At 37.4% G+C, this 16,265-nt stretch overlaps 1 protein-coding gene across 1 annotated transcript in view; it reads left to right on the forward strand.

Moving 5' to 3' along the window:
• Spta1 (spectrin alpha, erythrocytic 1) overlaps positions 1-16,193 on the forward strand; it is an 82,155-nt gene extending 65,962 nt beyond the window's left edge. Inside the window, exons 40-52 of the mRNA XM_034520247.2 lie at positions 5-103; positions 1,429-1,591; positions 2,139-2,215; positions 5,196-5,405; positions 7,671-7,967; positions 8,415-8,527; positions 9,582-9,599; positions 10,465-10,516; positions 11,487-11,674; positions 12,616-12,669; positions 13,127-13,273; positions 13,974-14,118; positions 15,263-16,193. Of these exons, the coding sequence (XP_034376138.1) occupies positions 5-103; positions 1,429-1,591; positions 2,139-2,215; positions 5,196-5,405; positions 7,671-7,967; positions 8,415-8,527; positions 9,582-9,599; positions 10,465-10,516; positions 11,487-11,674; positions 12,616-12,669; positions 13,127-13,273; positions 13,974-14,118; positions 15,263-15,388 (1,689 nt within the window). The 3' untranslated portion in view covers positions 15,389-16,193. The remainder of the gene's footprint in view (positions 1-4; positions 104-1,428; positions 1,592-2,138; positions 2,216-5,195; positions 5,406-7,670; positions 7,968-8,414; positions 8,528-9,581; positions 9,600-10,464; positions 10,517-11,486; positions 11,675-12,615; positions 12,670-13,126; positions 13,274-13,973; positions 14,119-15,262) is intronic.
• Positions 16,194-16,265: the final 72 nt, after the last annotated feature.

Here is a 16,265-nt window from a genome sequence, read left to right on the forward strand (position 1 = left end):
GCAGAGTTTGCTAAAGAAGCATGAAGCTTTGGAGAATGACTTTGCTGTACACAAGAACCGGGTACAAGATGTTTGTGCACAAGGAGAAGACATTCTTAGTAAGGTGAGTTCTGGGGGTTTTGTGTCCTTTTCTGAAAGTGATTGGCCCAAGAACAGAAACAACAATAGTAATGAAATTACCTATAGAAAGTCATGAAATAGAATTATATAGAGATTCTTTTGACACCAAATCCCACTGTGTAGCCCTTAGATGGCTTAGAACTTGCCGTGTGGACTAGGTAGCCTCAGTCCCACAGATCCCTGCCTGCCTCCACCCTTGACTCCACCTCCACTCCCACCCCTAACTCTGCCCCCACCTCTAGCTCCCAAGTGCTGGTGATTGAAAACACATTCCAGTATGCTCAGCCTAAAACACAGAATTTTATTAACCTCTTCAAAGCATAATTTAGTTGTTTTTCCCAGCAACCCATTACTCTCTCAACTGATGTCTTCTGGAAATTATTTTTAACTCTTTATGTGCACCACTTTCATCATTTCATAAACAATACACTGTTGACCTTTTTGCTAACCTCTATAAATATTAAAACTTGTTTTAACTATTGTATCATTTAGGGTATCCATTGCTGTTAAAAACACCATGACCAAAACCAACTTGATGAAAAAAAAGTTTATTTCATTATATGCTTCTAGTTAACAGTTCATCACTGAAGGAATTTCAGGCAGTAACTCAAGCAGGGCAGGAACCTGGAGACAGAAACTGAAGTAGAAGTTGTGGCAGAATACTGCTTACTGGCTTACTCCCCATGGTTGGCTTAGCCTGTTTTAACACCAGGATTGCTTGCCCAACTGTGGCACTATCCATAATGACCTGGGCCCTGCCACACCAATCATCAATCAATCAATCAATCAATAAAATGCCCCCATAGGCTTATCCATAGGTCAATCTGGTGGTGGCATTTTCTCAATGTGACTCTAGGTGACTCCAGTGACTCTAGGTTGTACTAAATTGACATGAACTAGCCAGTGAATCCCCGAGTATTCAAAGTACTTTAAATTCATTTTCTCCTATACCATGGAACGGGGTCGGGAGGAGAAGTGCAGTCTTTATCATTTGTGAATCTTTCTTTTGCTTGCATTATCTCTACAAAGTGTGATTGATCCCTAAACAGCAATGATTCTATGCCTTCTAGAAGCTTCATAAGTAAAATCAAAGTGGAGTAAACAAATATGCCGCAATTGTCCTAATTCTAGAATGAAAATAATATTCTTAAACATACATGAGGAATGGAATAGTTACAATAGATCTATGGGATAGTAGTTGGGGGTTTTAGATAAAAGGATATCAAGCTTTTTAATGGCGCCAGGGAATCATGTTTCTAGCTCCTAAGCATGGCTGCCTAACTCCTCCTCTCAACCTTGGATTCACAGGAAGAAACTCAAAACAAGGATAAGATTTCCACCAAGCTCCAAGTTCTGAATGAAAAGACAACCTCTCTAGCCAAGGCATTAGCTGCTTGGAAGTCACAATTGGATGATGTGCATGCCTTTCAACAGTTTAACTGGAAGGCGGACATGGTGGAATCCTGGATAGGTATAAGATGCCAGAGCTGCTCCAAGAGGACCATTTGAAGAATGATCTCTAGAGTTTTCCTTTACCTTTGGAAATAAAGTGAACTACTCATTTTTAATCCTCCTGGGCACAGTCTTACACACACACACACACACACACACACACACACACACACACACACACACACACACACACACACAAATCTGCACACAGATGGTAGGGAATAAGGTAGCATAAACCCACAGAACACAGTTGTTCCAGACTGGTAATTTCATCATGCTATTCAGAAAGAAAAATCTTCCACAAAATATTCTAGGAAACAAACTACAGTGTGTGTTGATTTGTTTGTAATTCATTTTTAACCTTCAACTTTCCTACAGTCTATGATTCAACATTTCTTTTGCACTTAGCAGTCTCAGTCAGTTTTATTTTAAGGACAAAAAAGCCACCCATTCTTCACACTGCTTCTGTATTGCAATGAGTCACCACTCTAGGAATCAGGAAGCTTTCTCATTGGCTACTGTAAATAATCATCAAGTGCTTCCTCCAAAATTTTCTTGTTTGTTAGGTGAGAAGGAAGCAAGCCTGAAGACCAAGAGCAATGGTGCAGACCTCACTGCCTTCCTCACACTCCTGGCAAAGCATGTGAGTGAGAGATGTCATGGCAAATGGAACCAAATTATAGTTTAACTTTCTTATAATTTGTCTCTTCCCTTCCATCTCCCTTTCTCTCTCTTCCTCCTTGTCTCACTCCCTCCTTCTCCCTTTTCCTCTCCTTCTTCTCCTTTGGCTCCTCTTGGCTTTTCTAATTTTCCCCATTTGTGCACCCTCCTAATTCCCATAATTAGTCCATTTTGTTACTATAATTAAATGTTTTATGGAGAAACTTAGACCAGATGTGATATCTCAGTGGATAATGCATGGGGAATTGACCTCAGATCCAGTGCCAGCCTTAGGAGTTAGAGATGGAAGGAAGGGTCCTGGGCATTTATATTTCTATATTCAATAAGAGAACCTTGTCTCAAAAAGGAAGGTATAAGGAAAAAAAGAAAGACACCTGATGTCAGCTTCTTCTAGCCTCTGCAGTTACATTGTGTGTGTGTTTGTGTGTGTGTGTGTGTGTGTATCCCCACATAGACAGTTAAAAAAGACTTCAACCTTTTAATAGGTGCTTAAGTAGCTTGCTTTTAAAAAGAGTTATTAAGTTTATAATTTAATGCTTTTAATCCAAATAGTACAGGAAATGACAAGGTCCTGGCAAATGGCAAGAATATAGGAGAAAGGATGAGATCATATAGTAAGTGAGAAAGAGGATGGGACAACAAAGATCTCTCCTAGGGGTGTGGCTTCAAGATCTCCTATCTGCCACTATCTCTTAAAGAGTCCACAGTATTATCACTGCACTAAGGATGAAGCTTCTCACCTGTGTGTGTGTGTGTGTGTGTGTGTGTGTGTGTGTGTGTGTGTGCGTGTGTGTAAAATTTGTTGGAAAGATGAATTCATTTGCATTTGTTATTAATTTATGATGATGGAAGCTTTAACATCTGATCCACCAAACATTCTACTTTTTGCTGCTTCATTTCTGTCTCCTCTTTGGTCTTCTGATCTTTTTGGTCTTTATTTCTGATAGTTGGTGTGACCTCTGGTCCAGCAGGAAGTTCATCAGAGTTCAGGGTGAACTTTTGGCAACTATAATGACAGTTGGTCCTGCAGGGAGTCTCTGTTTTCTGACTAATTTTTGGTCATCAATTAAAAGGATAAGAAATATACCTGGTTTCCTCTTGTGTGAGGACTTTCACTTCATTTTTTCTTTCTTCTAAGCACTTTAACTAGAGCATCTTCTTAGTAGATCCTGAAGTCAGCACTCTGATGCCACAAAAAAGAATGCCTAGTATCTGCGGCTTTTGATGCTATTTCTGCTTGACTCCTAGGATACTACCAGGTCATTTTAGGAATCTAAAATATCTTGAGTTTAAAATATAGAAGAATAGTGAGTGACGCTATATTCCTGCAGTTAGATTTCTACAGCCTCTGCAAGACTGGATGCCCCATTTCCCCACAATGGCTATTTCTGTCCCTTTAACTTACATGTGATTGTCAAAGTCTGAGAGGTATTTCCCTGTGAATATCTTACCCAGCTCAGCATATTCTTAGAAGGGAAATGTGAAGTGAATATTGTTGGTACTATAATAGTCTTCCTTTCTCTCGGGCATCTTAGATCCTTCATTTGTAGCTTCTTCCATTTAATTTGGACTACATTCAAATAATAAACATTTTGATAATTTAAAAATCGTTTTTGTAAAGGCTGGAGTGATGGCTCAGCAGCTAAGAGTACTGGTATCATTCCAGATGGTCTGGATTTGATTTACTGCACCCACATCACAATAACAACTGCCTGAAACTCCAGTTCCGAACTTCAGGTCTCCACCAGCATACATGCAAAGAAAACACCCATATACATTTTTCAAAAGTCAATTTGTAATTGTTCTCAAAAGGAGAATTAATCAAATGTGCTGGGTATGGTGGTGCGCACCTTTAATCCCAGAACTTGAAAGACAGAGGCAGAGGCAGAAGCAGGCAAAGGTAGGCAAGTGTAGGCACATCTTTATGAATTTGAGGCCAGCCTAATCCACATAGTGAACTCCAGGCTAGTGAATGCTATATAGTGAGAACTTGTATTCAAAAGAAATAGGGAAGGGAGAATAAAACAATGAAGAAGAGGAGGGAGGAGGACAAAGGCAGAACTGTTTTCATGAAAATTACTTTGTTAAAGCTGACATAGAATTCTTGACATTTATTTTAATATTTGCAAATTTTTCATTTCTATAAAGCTTTTGACGTTTATATATCCAAAGCTACTAATAATGCACTGCCTCTAATTAAAGCAGAGTATGTCAGTTTGAGAAATTCTCAGAAAGCATGTCTTACAAGAAAAATTTCATTTGATTGTAAATATATGAAATGTCATATCATGTTTGTTACAATATCACCTTAACAATTTTATCCTTAAAAAATAATCTATAAAATATACATGCACTAGTACTTGGCCATAATTTCAATCTCAGATGTTCATTCAAATCTGTAAATTATATATTTTTGGACAACATTATGACTATACACACACACACACACACATACATACATACATACATACATACATTGTTTTTCTAAAAATACTCTGACATAAGCAGTTTGGAAGAAAGTGTTTATTGGTTCACAGTTTAAATACAATCATAGATGGAATATACAGGCTGTAGTAACTTGAAGCATCTGGTTACATTGTGTCTACAATCAAGAAGAGAGTAATAAATGTTTATGCTTGGCTTATTTTCTCCTTTTTGTAGGGTCTATGATTTCATCTCAAGAAATGGTGCCACTCATTGGCTGGGTTTCTCTGTCTCAATGAATCTGATCGTAATCATCTTTCACAGGCTTGCCCAGAGGTTGAATAATTCCTTGCAGATCTGTCTGAAAGTCTGTCTTTCTAAGTGGACCTATAATCTTATCAAGATCCCAGTTGACATTACACATGACACTATAATAAAATTCTGGTTGGTTACAGATATGAGTGGTTCTTTGGATGTTTCACAGGTCCTGTTCACTGCTTCTCTTTTTATATTCTCAGGACACCCTGGATGCCAGTCTTCAGAGCTTCCAGCAAGAAAGGCTTTCTGAAATCACTGATCTGAAAGACCAGCTGGTGGCTGCTGAACACATCCAAACCAAAGCCATTGAGGAGCGCCATGCAGCCTTGCTGAGGCGCTGGGAACAACTGCTGGAGGCATCTAGAATTCACAAGCAGAAACTACTAGAGAAGCAGCTGCCTCTACAGAAGGTCAGGAAGGAAGGAATGGAAAAAGGGAAGGGACAGGTTAAGGTAAAAGTGCAGCTCACTGAAGTATGATAGGTCCTCAAAATTATCCAGATATTATCTGGAGAATTCAAACACAGTAACTAGAAAATAAATTTGGAAGTTTTAAGACATTTTAGACATATAAAGGGATCAACAAAACATGTCTTTTTAAATTGGTCTTTTAAATATTTATTTTTTATGTGTGTCTGCATGTATGCCTGCATGCCAGAAGAGGGCACCAGAAGTCATTATAGATGATTGTAAGCTACCATATGGTTACTGCGAATTGAGCTCTAGACCTCTGGAAGAGCAGCTGGTGCTCTTAACTGCTGAGCTATCTCTCCAGCTAACAAAATATTCTTATGGGGCAAAAAGGAATTCATTTTCATAGAACAAATTGCTATTTTTGTTTCACTTTCAATACATTAAGACATTTTGTAGATGACTTAGGATGGTTGGAAACCAGAAACACATAGTGGGAGAGGTGGATAGAATCAGAATGTGGACAGCTTCTGTACGCAAAACTAAACTGACAGTGGAGCTGATACTGTATATTTCTTTAACCCAGATAAAAGTGTCACTGGAAAAGTGGTCATAAAACACACTCTCTGAGTATATCCTTTTCTAGAAAGAAATCCTCAAGTGTGTTACTTATTGTTAAGCCTTGTGTACCCCCTTTAAGAAGATATTTTCATCTTCTTCTGCTTTCTCAAGTTCTCACTAGTAACTGAAATGATAGATCTGAAAATTCAGTAGTCCATGTAGATCTAGAGGACTAAAGTCTTTTCAGTGCTAACTTCTGAAGCATATTAAATGGCAACCATATAATATCAATAATATAAAAGAAGCCAATCTAAATGTGGTAAGGCCTGCCTAAAACCCTAGATTTCTGACTCAGGAACAAACAAAAGGATAGAGTTCTAGTCCAGACAGGTTAGGATAGCAAAACTCTAAGAAATTAAAGACTGGTAATGTAGATCAGTGTGTAATTCCATGATAGGGAACATGCCTAGAATGCACAAGGCCTTGGGTTTGATTTTCAGCACCACAGAAAAGTTGATTCAGAATAATCACTGTTGTTACTACTTCCAGATCAGGGAAACAATTCTACTTGACAATAATTTAAGGCAGAGAGTTAGAGAGGCATACAATTAGTCACAACTCTTAGTTAATTTCTACTTTATTGAAAAATGTGGACACAAGATAAATAAGTCTTAAATGAAAAAGTAACACAATTAGATTGACAGCTTTATGTGCATATATACATTCTTAATAGAAAGTTACATGACATTCTTATTCTATTTTCTTTCATATTAAATAGCAAAAAATTATCTTAAATACTTATTATAAATATTCAACCAATCTATAACACTCAATATAGCATGAAAATGATCTATAGATTGTATGCTTATCTTGTTCATTTTCTTTGGGTTGATTTATTGTAGCATATAGACTATTGAAATCTTTGTAGAATAGTTCCCTTTCTCCATTTAGATCAAGTTTCTTCTAAGTAGTTTAAACTTGAATTAAAAAAAAAAACTCATTCTCACAATTTCTCAGAAAAAATCATGTTGACAATTTAATCAGTTGAGTCAAAAATATACAGTGCCCTTTTGATCTGGAACTATTCTATCATTTAGTGTTTGGATCAGTCCATGAGTTCTGTCTTCCAGTCATGTAAGTTCAGGGTTCTTGGAGCATGTAAGTGGCTGTGGACAATAGTATAGAAACAGGTATTTCATTTTTCTCAAATATTCACTTAACACTTCTTTCTGAGTGTTTCCTGTGCAAGGTAGAACTTCAGTACAGACTTCAGAATAAAAAATAATATAACTGAAAACTCCCCTTACCACCCTTAGAATCAAGAAGGTAAAATAACGTTGCAAACCAGTCCCTCTCTTCATCTGAAAATGGTGGAAAGCTTGAGAAATTTCACACAATGAAAAAAATATTAAACCCTGGCAATTCTTCTAATGCATACTCATCTCACCCTATCACAGGGTCGCAGCTGATTTCAGTCTCTTTGATAGAGATTGCTACTCTGCAATCTGTTCTATTCTTTACCCTGTCTCCCTTTCTCTCCTGCATCTTTTGTAGACAGCATATCCTCACAATTCTTTGACTACTCTGAGTCACCTTCCCACCTTCCTTCTAAACCTATTTGAAGACACTATTTTTATCCTCAATATTCTTTTCTCCTATGGGACATTATCAGAAGCGATGAGGTTGTATTTTTTTTTCCTACAGGCTGAGGATCTATTCATGGAATTTGCACGCAAAGCTTCAGCCTTCAACAACTGGTGTGAGAACACTGAAGAGGACTTGTCAGAACCTGTTCATTGTGTTTCTCTGAATGAGGTCCGGCAGCTGCAGAAGGAACATGAAGCCTTCTTGACCTCTCTGGCTGGGGCTCAAGAGGATTTTAACCATTTGTTAGAGCTAGACCAGCAAATTAAAGCCTTAAATGTGCCCTCCAGTCCTTACACCTGGTTAACAGTGGATGTACTGGACAGGATCTGGAAGCACTTGCCTGACATCATAAAGGTAACTTGAGGTACAACCCAATATCTTCTGCCCATAGGAAGCATGACCAGTGAATCTATATCAAAGTTGGGGGTGTTGAAGAAAAGAATGTAGATATTCTTTTCATTAATTATTTTAATTAAGCTCTGGAAGAAGCCAAGAAACAAAACTATCTAAGGGAAATTAGAAAGTATATACACACACATTCACACAAGGCATATTTTCTGGTTTGTTGTCTTGTGGTTTGGTGGCAATTAAACACCTGAAGGAATCAAAGAAGATAGATAGATAGATAGATAGATAGATAGATAGATAGATAGATAAGCACATTGCTGTGTTCCTGTGGAAGACAGGTTAGCTTGGAAATAGAAATGTGCACCTATACCTACAATGCAATACAAAAATGGTTCTTTTATGTCAAACAAAGTCCTTCTATGTGAAGCAGTCTTGTTCTTTGTTACATTGTAGGAAAGGGAACAGGAGCTACAGAAAGAAGAGGCTAGGCAGATCAAGAACTTTGAAATGTGTCAGGAGTTTGAACAGAATGCCAGTGCCTTTCTTCAGTGGATCCAGGAGACCAGGTATGCTGTGCTTTCTTCAAACTAAAATCCCACATATGCTGTTTTCTACAGGGATGACATATACTGCAGAAGGAAGTATTATGTACTCTGTTCCCAACATCTTATTTTGGCTCTGATTTATATTTTTATTTAACTATTTTCACAGTCCCATTCCTGTGTTCTTTATTCTTGCCTATCATTTTTTATTTTCTTCCTGACATGCAAACCTTCATTCCTATTGTGTATACTTACACTTCAAAACAATAACAGCTCTGTGACTACATGCCATGTTGCACTTTATAAAATACTTCAACACCCATTATCTTAACTGTCAGAGCAACCTTGAAAAGTGCAGAGTGGGTCTTAGTACCTCTGCTTTTAATCATCAAAAGTTCAAGTAGATAAACTGTCTCACTCAAGGTCACATACGTATTTATTGACCTGACCAAAAACATAACCTGCTATGAGCACTCAATGAGCTATTATGTTGCCTGCTAACTAAAGCCATAACGAAGATGGAATGGTATAATATAACCGAATTTCATTTATTATATTTAAGATATGTGTGGAGATAATGTACATAACGTCTGAGTAAATGACCTGGAAAAAAGGGACACATAAAAAGTTGAATATGTTAGTTATAAAAAGTATGGTCAAAGTATGAAGATTATGCCCATTAGTAGATCACTAATGTGATATTTTAATGTTTAGTGTTGGATGAATGGTCCATAATTAATGCTTCTCCACTAAACCAAAAGAAAAATTGCTCGGTGTCTAAAATCTAGGTTGTATGAATCACTGCATCTCCCTCTGTCCCTGGCTTTCGTTCCTTTACATTGCCCTGTCATGTATGTTGGAGACTTAACATGCAGATCAGTATGGATCCCCTTTGTCTTGGAGAGAGAATTCTCACACTCTGAGTTTGAAAGCAGCATGTGGATGTATAGGTTCCTGTGTGACCAAAACAAACTTAAATGATCATCAATAAGAAGAAATGGAATCATTAATTGTACTAACATGTATTTTCCTTTTTTTTTTTTTTCTCATGAACACTGCTCCGGTCCACCATGTCCAGGGCTTATTTTCTGGATGGGTCAGTATTTTCTGTAATTATGGGGTTTTTTGTATTGTCCTAGAATAACAAGTTAAAAAACTTTAGGGCTGATGTATCATATGTCATCAAAATCTCCTAGCTCCTAATTAATGATGTGGGGCAAGAATAGGGATTCATACTTCCCCCTAGCCCTGCACTCATACTACTGTGAGTATATAGTATATAACTGCAATGCACTGTGCCTGCATTACATGACTGTAATGTACAATGATGGAAAGCTTGAGGAATTTCACACAATGAAAAAAGACTAAACCCTGGCAGTTCCTCCAAAAAAAAAAAAAAAAAAAAAGAAGAATGGTAACTCTCTCACATGTTAAATGTATAGAAAAAACACCTGAAAATTCATGAAAAGTATATTTATATGTTCAACCAATTATGGGCTGAAAATATTCAGAAAACATGTGTCTTCACTAAATATATAAACATCTTTTGTCATCATTCCTTTTAAAGTCCCTAACAAATATTTCCATCATATTTGTCATTATAAGCAACCTGTATTATATGCACATACTGCATGCCACATTTCCATTTTGTAACTGCAACGTCCACCATGTTACTAACCATAAAGGCCCCTATGGATTTTGAGAGTAAAATTAAGGAAGACATGTGACTCCCTCTAGACAGAGAACAACTAGTGCTGGCTTTATGTTTCTTTTTATCTATCTAGAAACATTGATAGATGGAAGGTTTGTTCATTAGAATTTGGCTTCATGAAACTTTATTTTATCAAGTCAATGTAACTTCAGAGAAGCAGAAACAATGAACTGCAGAGGCTTTGAGCTAACGGGTCTGTGAAATATGGATTTATGTTACAACAGATAATGTCATCTTTTGATTTAATTAGATCATTGCTCAAAGAAACAGGAACTCTGGAATCCCAACTTGAAGCAAATAAAGTAAGTAATGTCTGTTCACTGGCTCAAGACACTGCTTGCAGTTGAAAAAGCACATGGAAAAACACACAGAGGCATTCTGGCGATGTTTTATGTGGAAGTTCCCCGAATTTTTAGTCTTGCTCTCATGTCAATTTGCAGTGTCACTTCAGAGCCTGTTACTGATACAGGCCCCAGTTTACTTAAATCTTTGAGTGTCAGCTTTTACCACAATACATCTCAGCTAATAAACACACGAAAGGTTTCTGATGTCCTTAACTAAAAGAGCAGATATTCATTTGCCTAGCTTATACTCTGGAGTGTCAATAAATTTCTATTGTTTGATAAAGCCAAGTAATGTAACTGAGGCAAACAGTAGGTTAGAAGAGTATTTCTCAGTCTTGTTTGCATTATTGTCTCTTTCTAAGATTAGAAAATATTTTTAGTCCAATATACCTTTTCCCTGATGAAAAAAGAATAAGACATCAGGTAGGGCTGGAGCTGATCTACTCTAGAACATTGAAGTGTTCACCCATCCCTCAGAGCCACTTTGCCCATTGACTTGAGATGAATAATTTCCCCTTGTTTGAATGCTTTGGGAGAACGTAGACTTTTTTACATAAGTATATTGTTGCTTAGACGGCTGCCCATCATCCCTGATGATGAGGGAGACCTTGGAAGTGGACACACTGAGGCTATTGGATTAGTCAGAGAGCTAATTCTTAGTGAATGGAGATAATTTACAGTGTGATAACTGGAGCTGGTGGGGTCTGAGTACCAGGATGACAAACATCATCTTGCACAGACATCCTTCTGTTTTTCAAAGGGAGAATTAAGGAAGGAACATAGTTTTCCTGAGTTGCTCTTGTTTCATAGTAGATAAGAAGACCTTTTAAAAAAATGATCAAATTAGGGCAGTCAGCATCTCATTCCCTATCTCTTGGGTTGTAACTGGTGGCTTGATTGACGGCCTCTCTTCTTGGCCTTTTCACAGAGGAAGCAGAAAGAGATCCAGGCAATGAAGCGTCATCTGACCAAGATTGAAGACCTGGGGGACAGCATGGAAGAGGCTCTGATCCTTGACATCAAATACAGCACCATTGGACTGGCCCAGCAATGGGATCAGCTGCACCAGCTGGGAATGCGAATGCAACACAATTTGGAGCAACAGATACAAGCCAAGTACTGATGGTTTAAACAGAAAGCGGGGAGTCGGGCAGATGGTGTTAGATGTTGGAAATTAACTAGGTTGGGCTTCAGGTACCTGATAAAGAGCACTTTCAGAGATGGTATATTTACCTACCATATCAATCTCTCTTTTCTGTTCCACAACTGAGCTACTTTTCATTGTAGCAGGGTCCACTGTAAAATGAGCAATGTACCCATCTATGTGTACACATCCTCCTTAAAGGCGCACGAGTCCTCCACCCAATTTTCAGGGTCCTTTTAATATCGTATGATCTTTTCACAAACCATACCCTTTTATGAAAGGGTAAATAAAAATTTTTATATTCTTTTATAAAATTTTATAAAATTCTATTTAAGATATAATATCTAGAATGGAAGAGTCAAGCTGAACTAATAGAGCATAAAGGAAAAAATTAATTTTTCCTAAATCAATTAAACATATCACAACAGCTTTGAGTCTTAATGGTCTTTGGAAGCATTTTCTGTACATTAGAATTTGACAAGCATCTTCTCTAAATTACCTTGTTATAAATAATTAAACCTTTGCAAACCATTAAATTTCTGTTGAAGCTTTGCAATTTTGCTAATACACTGGAAAGCAGCCAAGGATAATTCGTAACTGAATAAATATGGCTCTGTTCCAATAAAGCTTTATTCATAGGGTTTAAAATTTGAATTTCACACATTTTTCATCATTCATAAAACATTTTGGTTGTTTTCAGCTATAAAGAAATGTTGAAACCATTCTTGTCACAGGAGCTGTTTAGAAATAGAAGTTGGCAAGATTTGGCTCCTGGAGCATAGCCTGGCAACCTCTGAACTAGACAGCTCAAATAATATATTGTGCATTAACATTCCTCTACCTTTTCTATGTCATGTCTTTTGACACTTACTGTTTTATTTCCAGAGTTAATTCATATTTTTTTTTCTTTCAGAGACACCATAGGTGTGAGTGAGGAGACACTGAAAGAATTTAGCACCACATACAAGTGAGTACTTCCCAGTTGGCTGGGCCTTAGTCTTCTAGAAAATTCAGAATAAGTTTACAAATAATAACTTCTCTCTCTATGTGCCTTGATGGGATCTTCAGTGACGATCTAGTCTATGTATGTTAAATTGGATTTTATAGCCAATTTGTATCTTCTGTGAGATCCCTGGGTTTTAAAAGGAAAACCTGTCTTTCAATCAACTGGTGATTATGCTTGCTCTGTATATTTCAATGGTTTCTGAGGGCAGAATGGGAGAGAAGAGTAGTCAATGCTTTGTGTTATTCCTGCTTTTACTGGGTTTAACAAAAGCACTCAGAGATACAGATAGACCTTCTTCTGTGTCTTCCAGTAATATTATGGCATGTCATTGAAGATCTAGTCAATATAGCAGAATTTGATCTTTTTCTGTTTTAACCTGGTTCTCTCTTGAGTTTGATAAAATGCTTTTGGTCTTTAGACACTTCGATGAGAATCTGACAGGGAGATTGACTCACAAAGAGTTCCGTTCATGCCTGAGAGGACTCAATTACTATTTGCCTATGGTAGAGGAAGGTGAACCTGAACCCAAGTTTGAGAAGTTCCTGAATGCTGTGGATCCAGGGAGGTAAGAAAAAGAGGTTATGGCTTGAGGCTTAACTGGAGATGAACATAGAGGGAAATCATCCATGGAATAAAATGTTAACTTATTTAAAAATAGACAAATAAGACAAGTGGAAAGCTCTATTTTTAAAGATTGGCTCAGAGGTAAAGGGCACTGTCCCAAAATTAGTTCCAAGCTCTACAGATTTTCCAGCTGGCAACTGTTTCTTCTGTGAATTTCAGCTATTTCTGAGGGAGGGACTTGAAAGAAGAATCCACTCTCACTCATGTCTGTGATCCCTTAAGGAGAAATTAGTAATTCAAAGGTCACAGTCAAAAGTAGGTTCTTGTGTGCTTATGGTAGGTGTGACAGAACCACTCACAGGTCAAGTTACTGCACAGAACTAATTCTTTCTAATTTTAAAGATGGAAGAAGATAAGGGATTTTTATTTGGGCTCTTACACTTAGGAAAATTCCAAAGAAACATGGATGATGACTCATGGGGACAAGTCTAGAGTCTAAGCGACTGAGTATTTGTCTATAAGATAGTGACAGGGGGTCAGAGTAGAGAGAAGAACCATAGTGCCAAAGTGACAGATAGCCTATTTGAAAGAGAACTTCAGAGGATCTGGTTTCCCTCTGCCCTTGAGATACTGTACAGGATGGAAGGGATATACTTTTCTTGTCTTCTGAAGGCACAGTTCTTGCTCTGCTTTCCATACAGGAAAGGATATGTCTCACTGGAGGACTACACATCATTCCTGATTGACAAGGAGTCAGAGAATATCAAGACCAGTGATGACATAGAGAGTGCATTCCAAGCCCTGGCAGAAGGCAAGGCTTATATTACCAAGGAGGACATGAAACAGGTGGGATTCCCACTGTTGCTTCTCCTGTTCTGACATTGTAATCTTGGTTTGGGTCATCTTGGTCTCACCTCTCCTCCAGTAGCTCCCACCCATATACCCACTGTATTGCCTCAGGCTTCATCATTTACAAGGTATCGATTGTTTCAGTAAATCATTTGCCTTACTCCAGCCCCAGACTCAAAATGTCTAGTGGTTCTCTACTGTTACAGTCTGCTCAAAACCTGAAACTCAAGTTTTAAGCAGTTTGTTGCCATTTCTACTTAATAAGACAAATTGAGCCAGGCAGTGGTGGCACACGCCTTTAATCCCAGCATTTGGGAGGCAGAGGCAGGTGGATTTCTGAGTTCAAGGCCAGCCTGGTCTACCGAGTGAGTTCCAGGACAGCCAAATTTCTTCTATACAGAGAAACCCCGTCTCGAAAAACAAAAACAAACAAACAAATAAAAAAGACAAATTGAAGAAATAAAAGGAGCTTATTTCTAGATGTTTGTCAAGTGTTAAATAATAAAAAGTGAAAATTAAATATATGGGTTTTACTGTGCAATAAGGAAAAACATGAAACTTGCAGGAAAATTACAAATCTAAAAATTATTTCTGGGACTCTGAAAGCCATATACTATATATTCTATCTTATGCTGGGACCCTAGGTAGTGATGTTTGTGTGCATGTATTTAGGTGAGTACAGGCAAAGAAACTAGAAAGAGAACAAGAGGGAAAAGAACATTTGAAGGGGATGTGGGAACTAACAAAACACATGTGACATGTAAAATGGACAGAGGACTTATGGGGATGGAAGTGTATAGGACAGAAAGGGAGATGGTAAATAACAATAGGGGGGGGGCATTGAAAGATCAACAAAATCAAATTGTGCTTGAAATGCCTTAATGATGCATAAGATGTGTACTTGTTTGGGTTTGTTTTTACTCAAAAACATCTAAAGAAAGGGACATTTAAAAAGACTCTGGAATAAATTTAAATTCTTTTTATTTATTGGATGGAATAAATTTATAAAAACTCAAAGTGATAGGAAGAAAGCTGCTTCTCCTGATGGCTCTCCATCTGTGTTTAGACAGATAGGGAGACCCACAGAAACAACAAGTGTTGGATTTCTGTAACTCTGTCTTTCTCATTTTGTTCTTTTCAGGCTCTCACCCCGGAACAAGTGTCATTCTGCACCATACATATGCAGCAATATATGGACCCACGGGGTCGGAGCCAACCTGCTGGCTATGACTATGTTGGCTTCACCAATTCATTCTTTGGCAATTGATAAGCAGATTCTTATGCATTATAGAAGATCATAGTGTGGCAGCAAGTGATGAAAAATAAGAGGCACAAGCAAGTGTGAAAGAAAAGAAGATGCTTCTGTTGCTGCTGCTGCTGCTCTGTGTGTGTGTGTATGTGTGTGTGTTGCATTTATTGCAGGATTTAAAAATTTGTCAAGTGTATGGTGGGGGGTTAAAAAAAGGCTATGGGATTAAGTAATTAATCTCTACCTAGAATGCCAAAATTTTAATTTGTGTGTTTGTGTGTGTGTGTTTGTGTGTGTGTGTGTGTGTATGTGTTGTGCACACCTTTAGGATTTTGCTGCATTCTGATTATAGAAGAAGTATTTCTTTTTAAAAGGGAAATTTAACTAAAATTATGCTTTTATATTTCGGGAACCATATTATTACCAAATACAAGCAGTTAATTATACTGTGAAAAAGTACAATAATAAAGTAGTTAAGTAAAATCCAAGGTGATTCACAATTTGTGGCTTTCGAGAGAGACTAAATTCTTACAGTTTGAGATGTTTTTAATTTTGTCTTATTCTATGAAGCAGAGCCACATAAAGATAACACAATACTTGTTTTCTTTTTGTCTTGTTTTGATATTTCACCATTATAGTGAATGCTTCTACTCTCAGAATGTTACAATTCAGGGTCCCCTCTTGTTCCCTAAATCTCTGACTACTCTCTTACATTTTAATATGATAAAATGATGCTTTATTCATTTCTATTTTCTCTGAAGTCGATAAAATTGTTCATAATTTAAGGAAAAATCCAAAAAGGTGTGGTGGTATTATACCTAGATGTTTTCAGGACAGGTATGTTTCTTAGGTAACTTTGTTGATTGTGTGAAACTTAGCCTTTCACACAGATAGC

Source organism: Arvicanthis niloticus, chromosome 16 (assembly GCF_011762505.2).
Source record: "Arvicanthis niloticus isolate mArvNil1 chromosome 16, mArvNil1.pat.X, whole genome shotgun sequence".
Lineage (NCBI taxonomy): Eukaryota > Metazoa > Chordata > Mammalia > Rodentia > Muridae > Arvicanthis > Arvicanthis niloticus.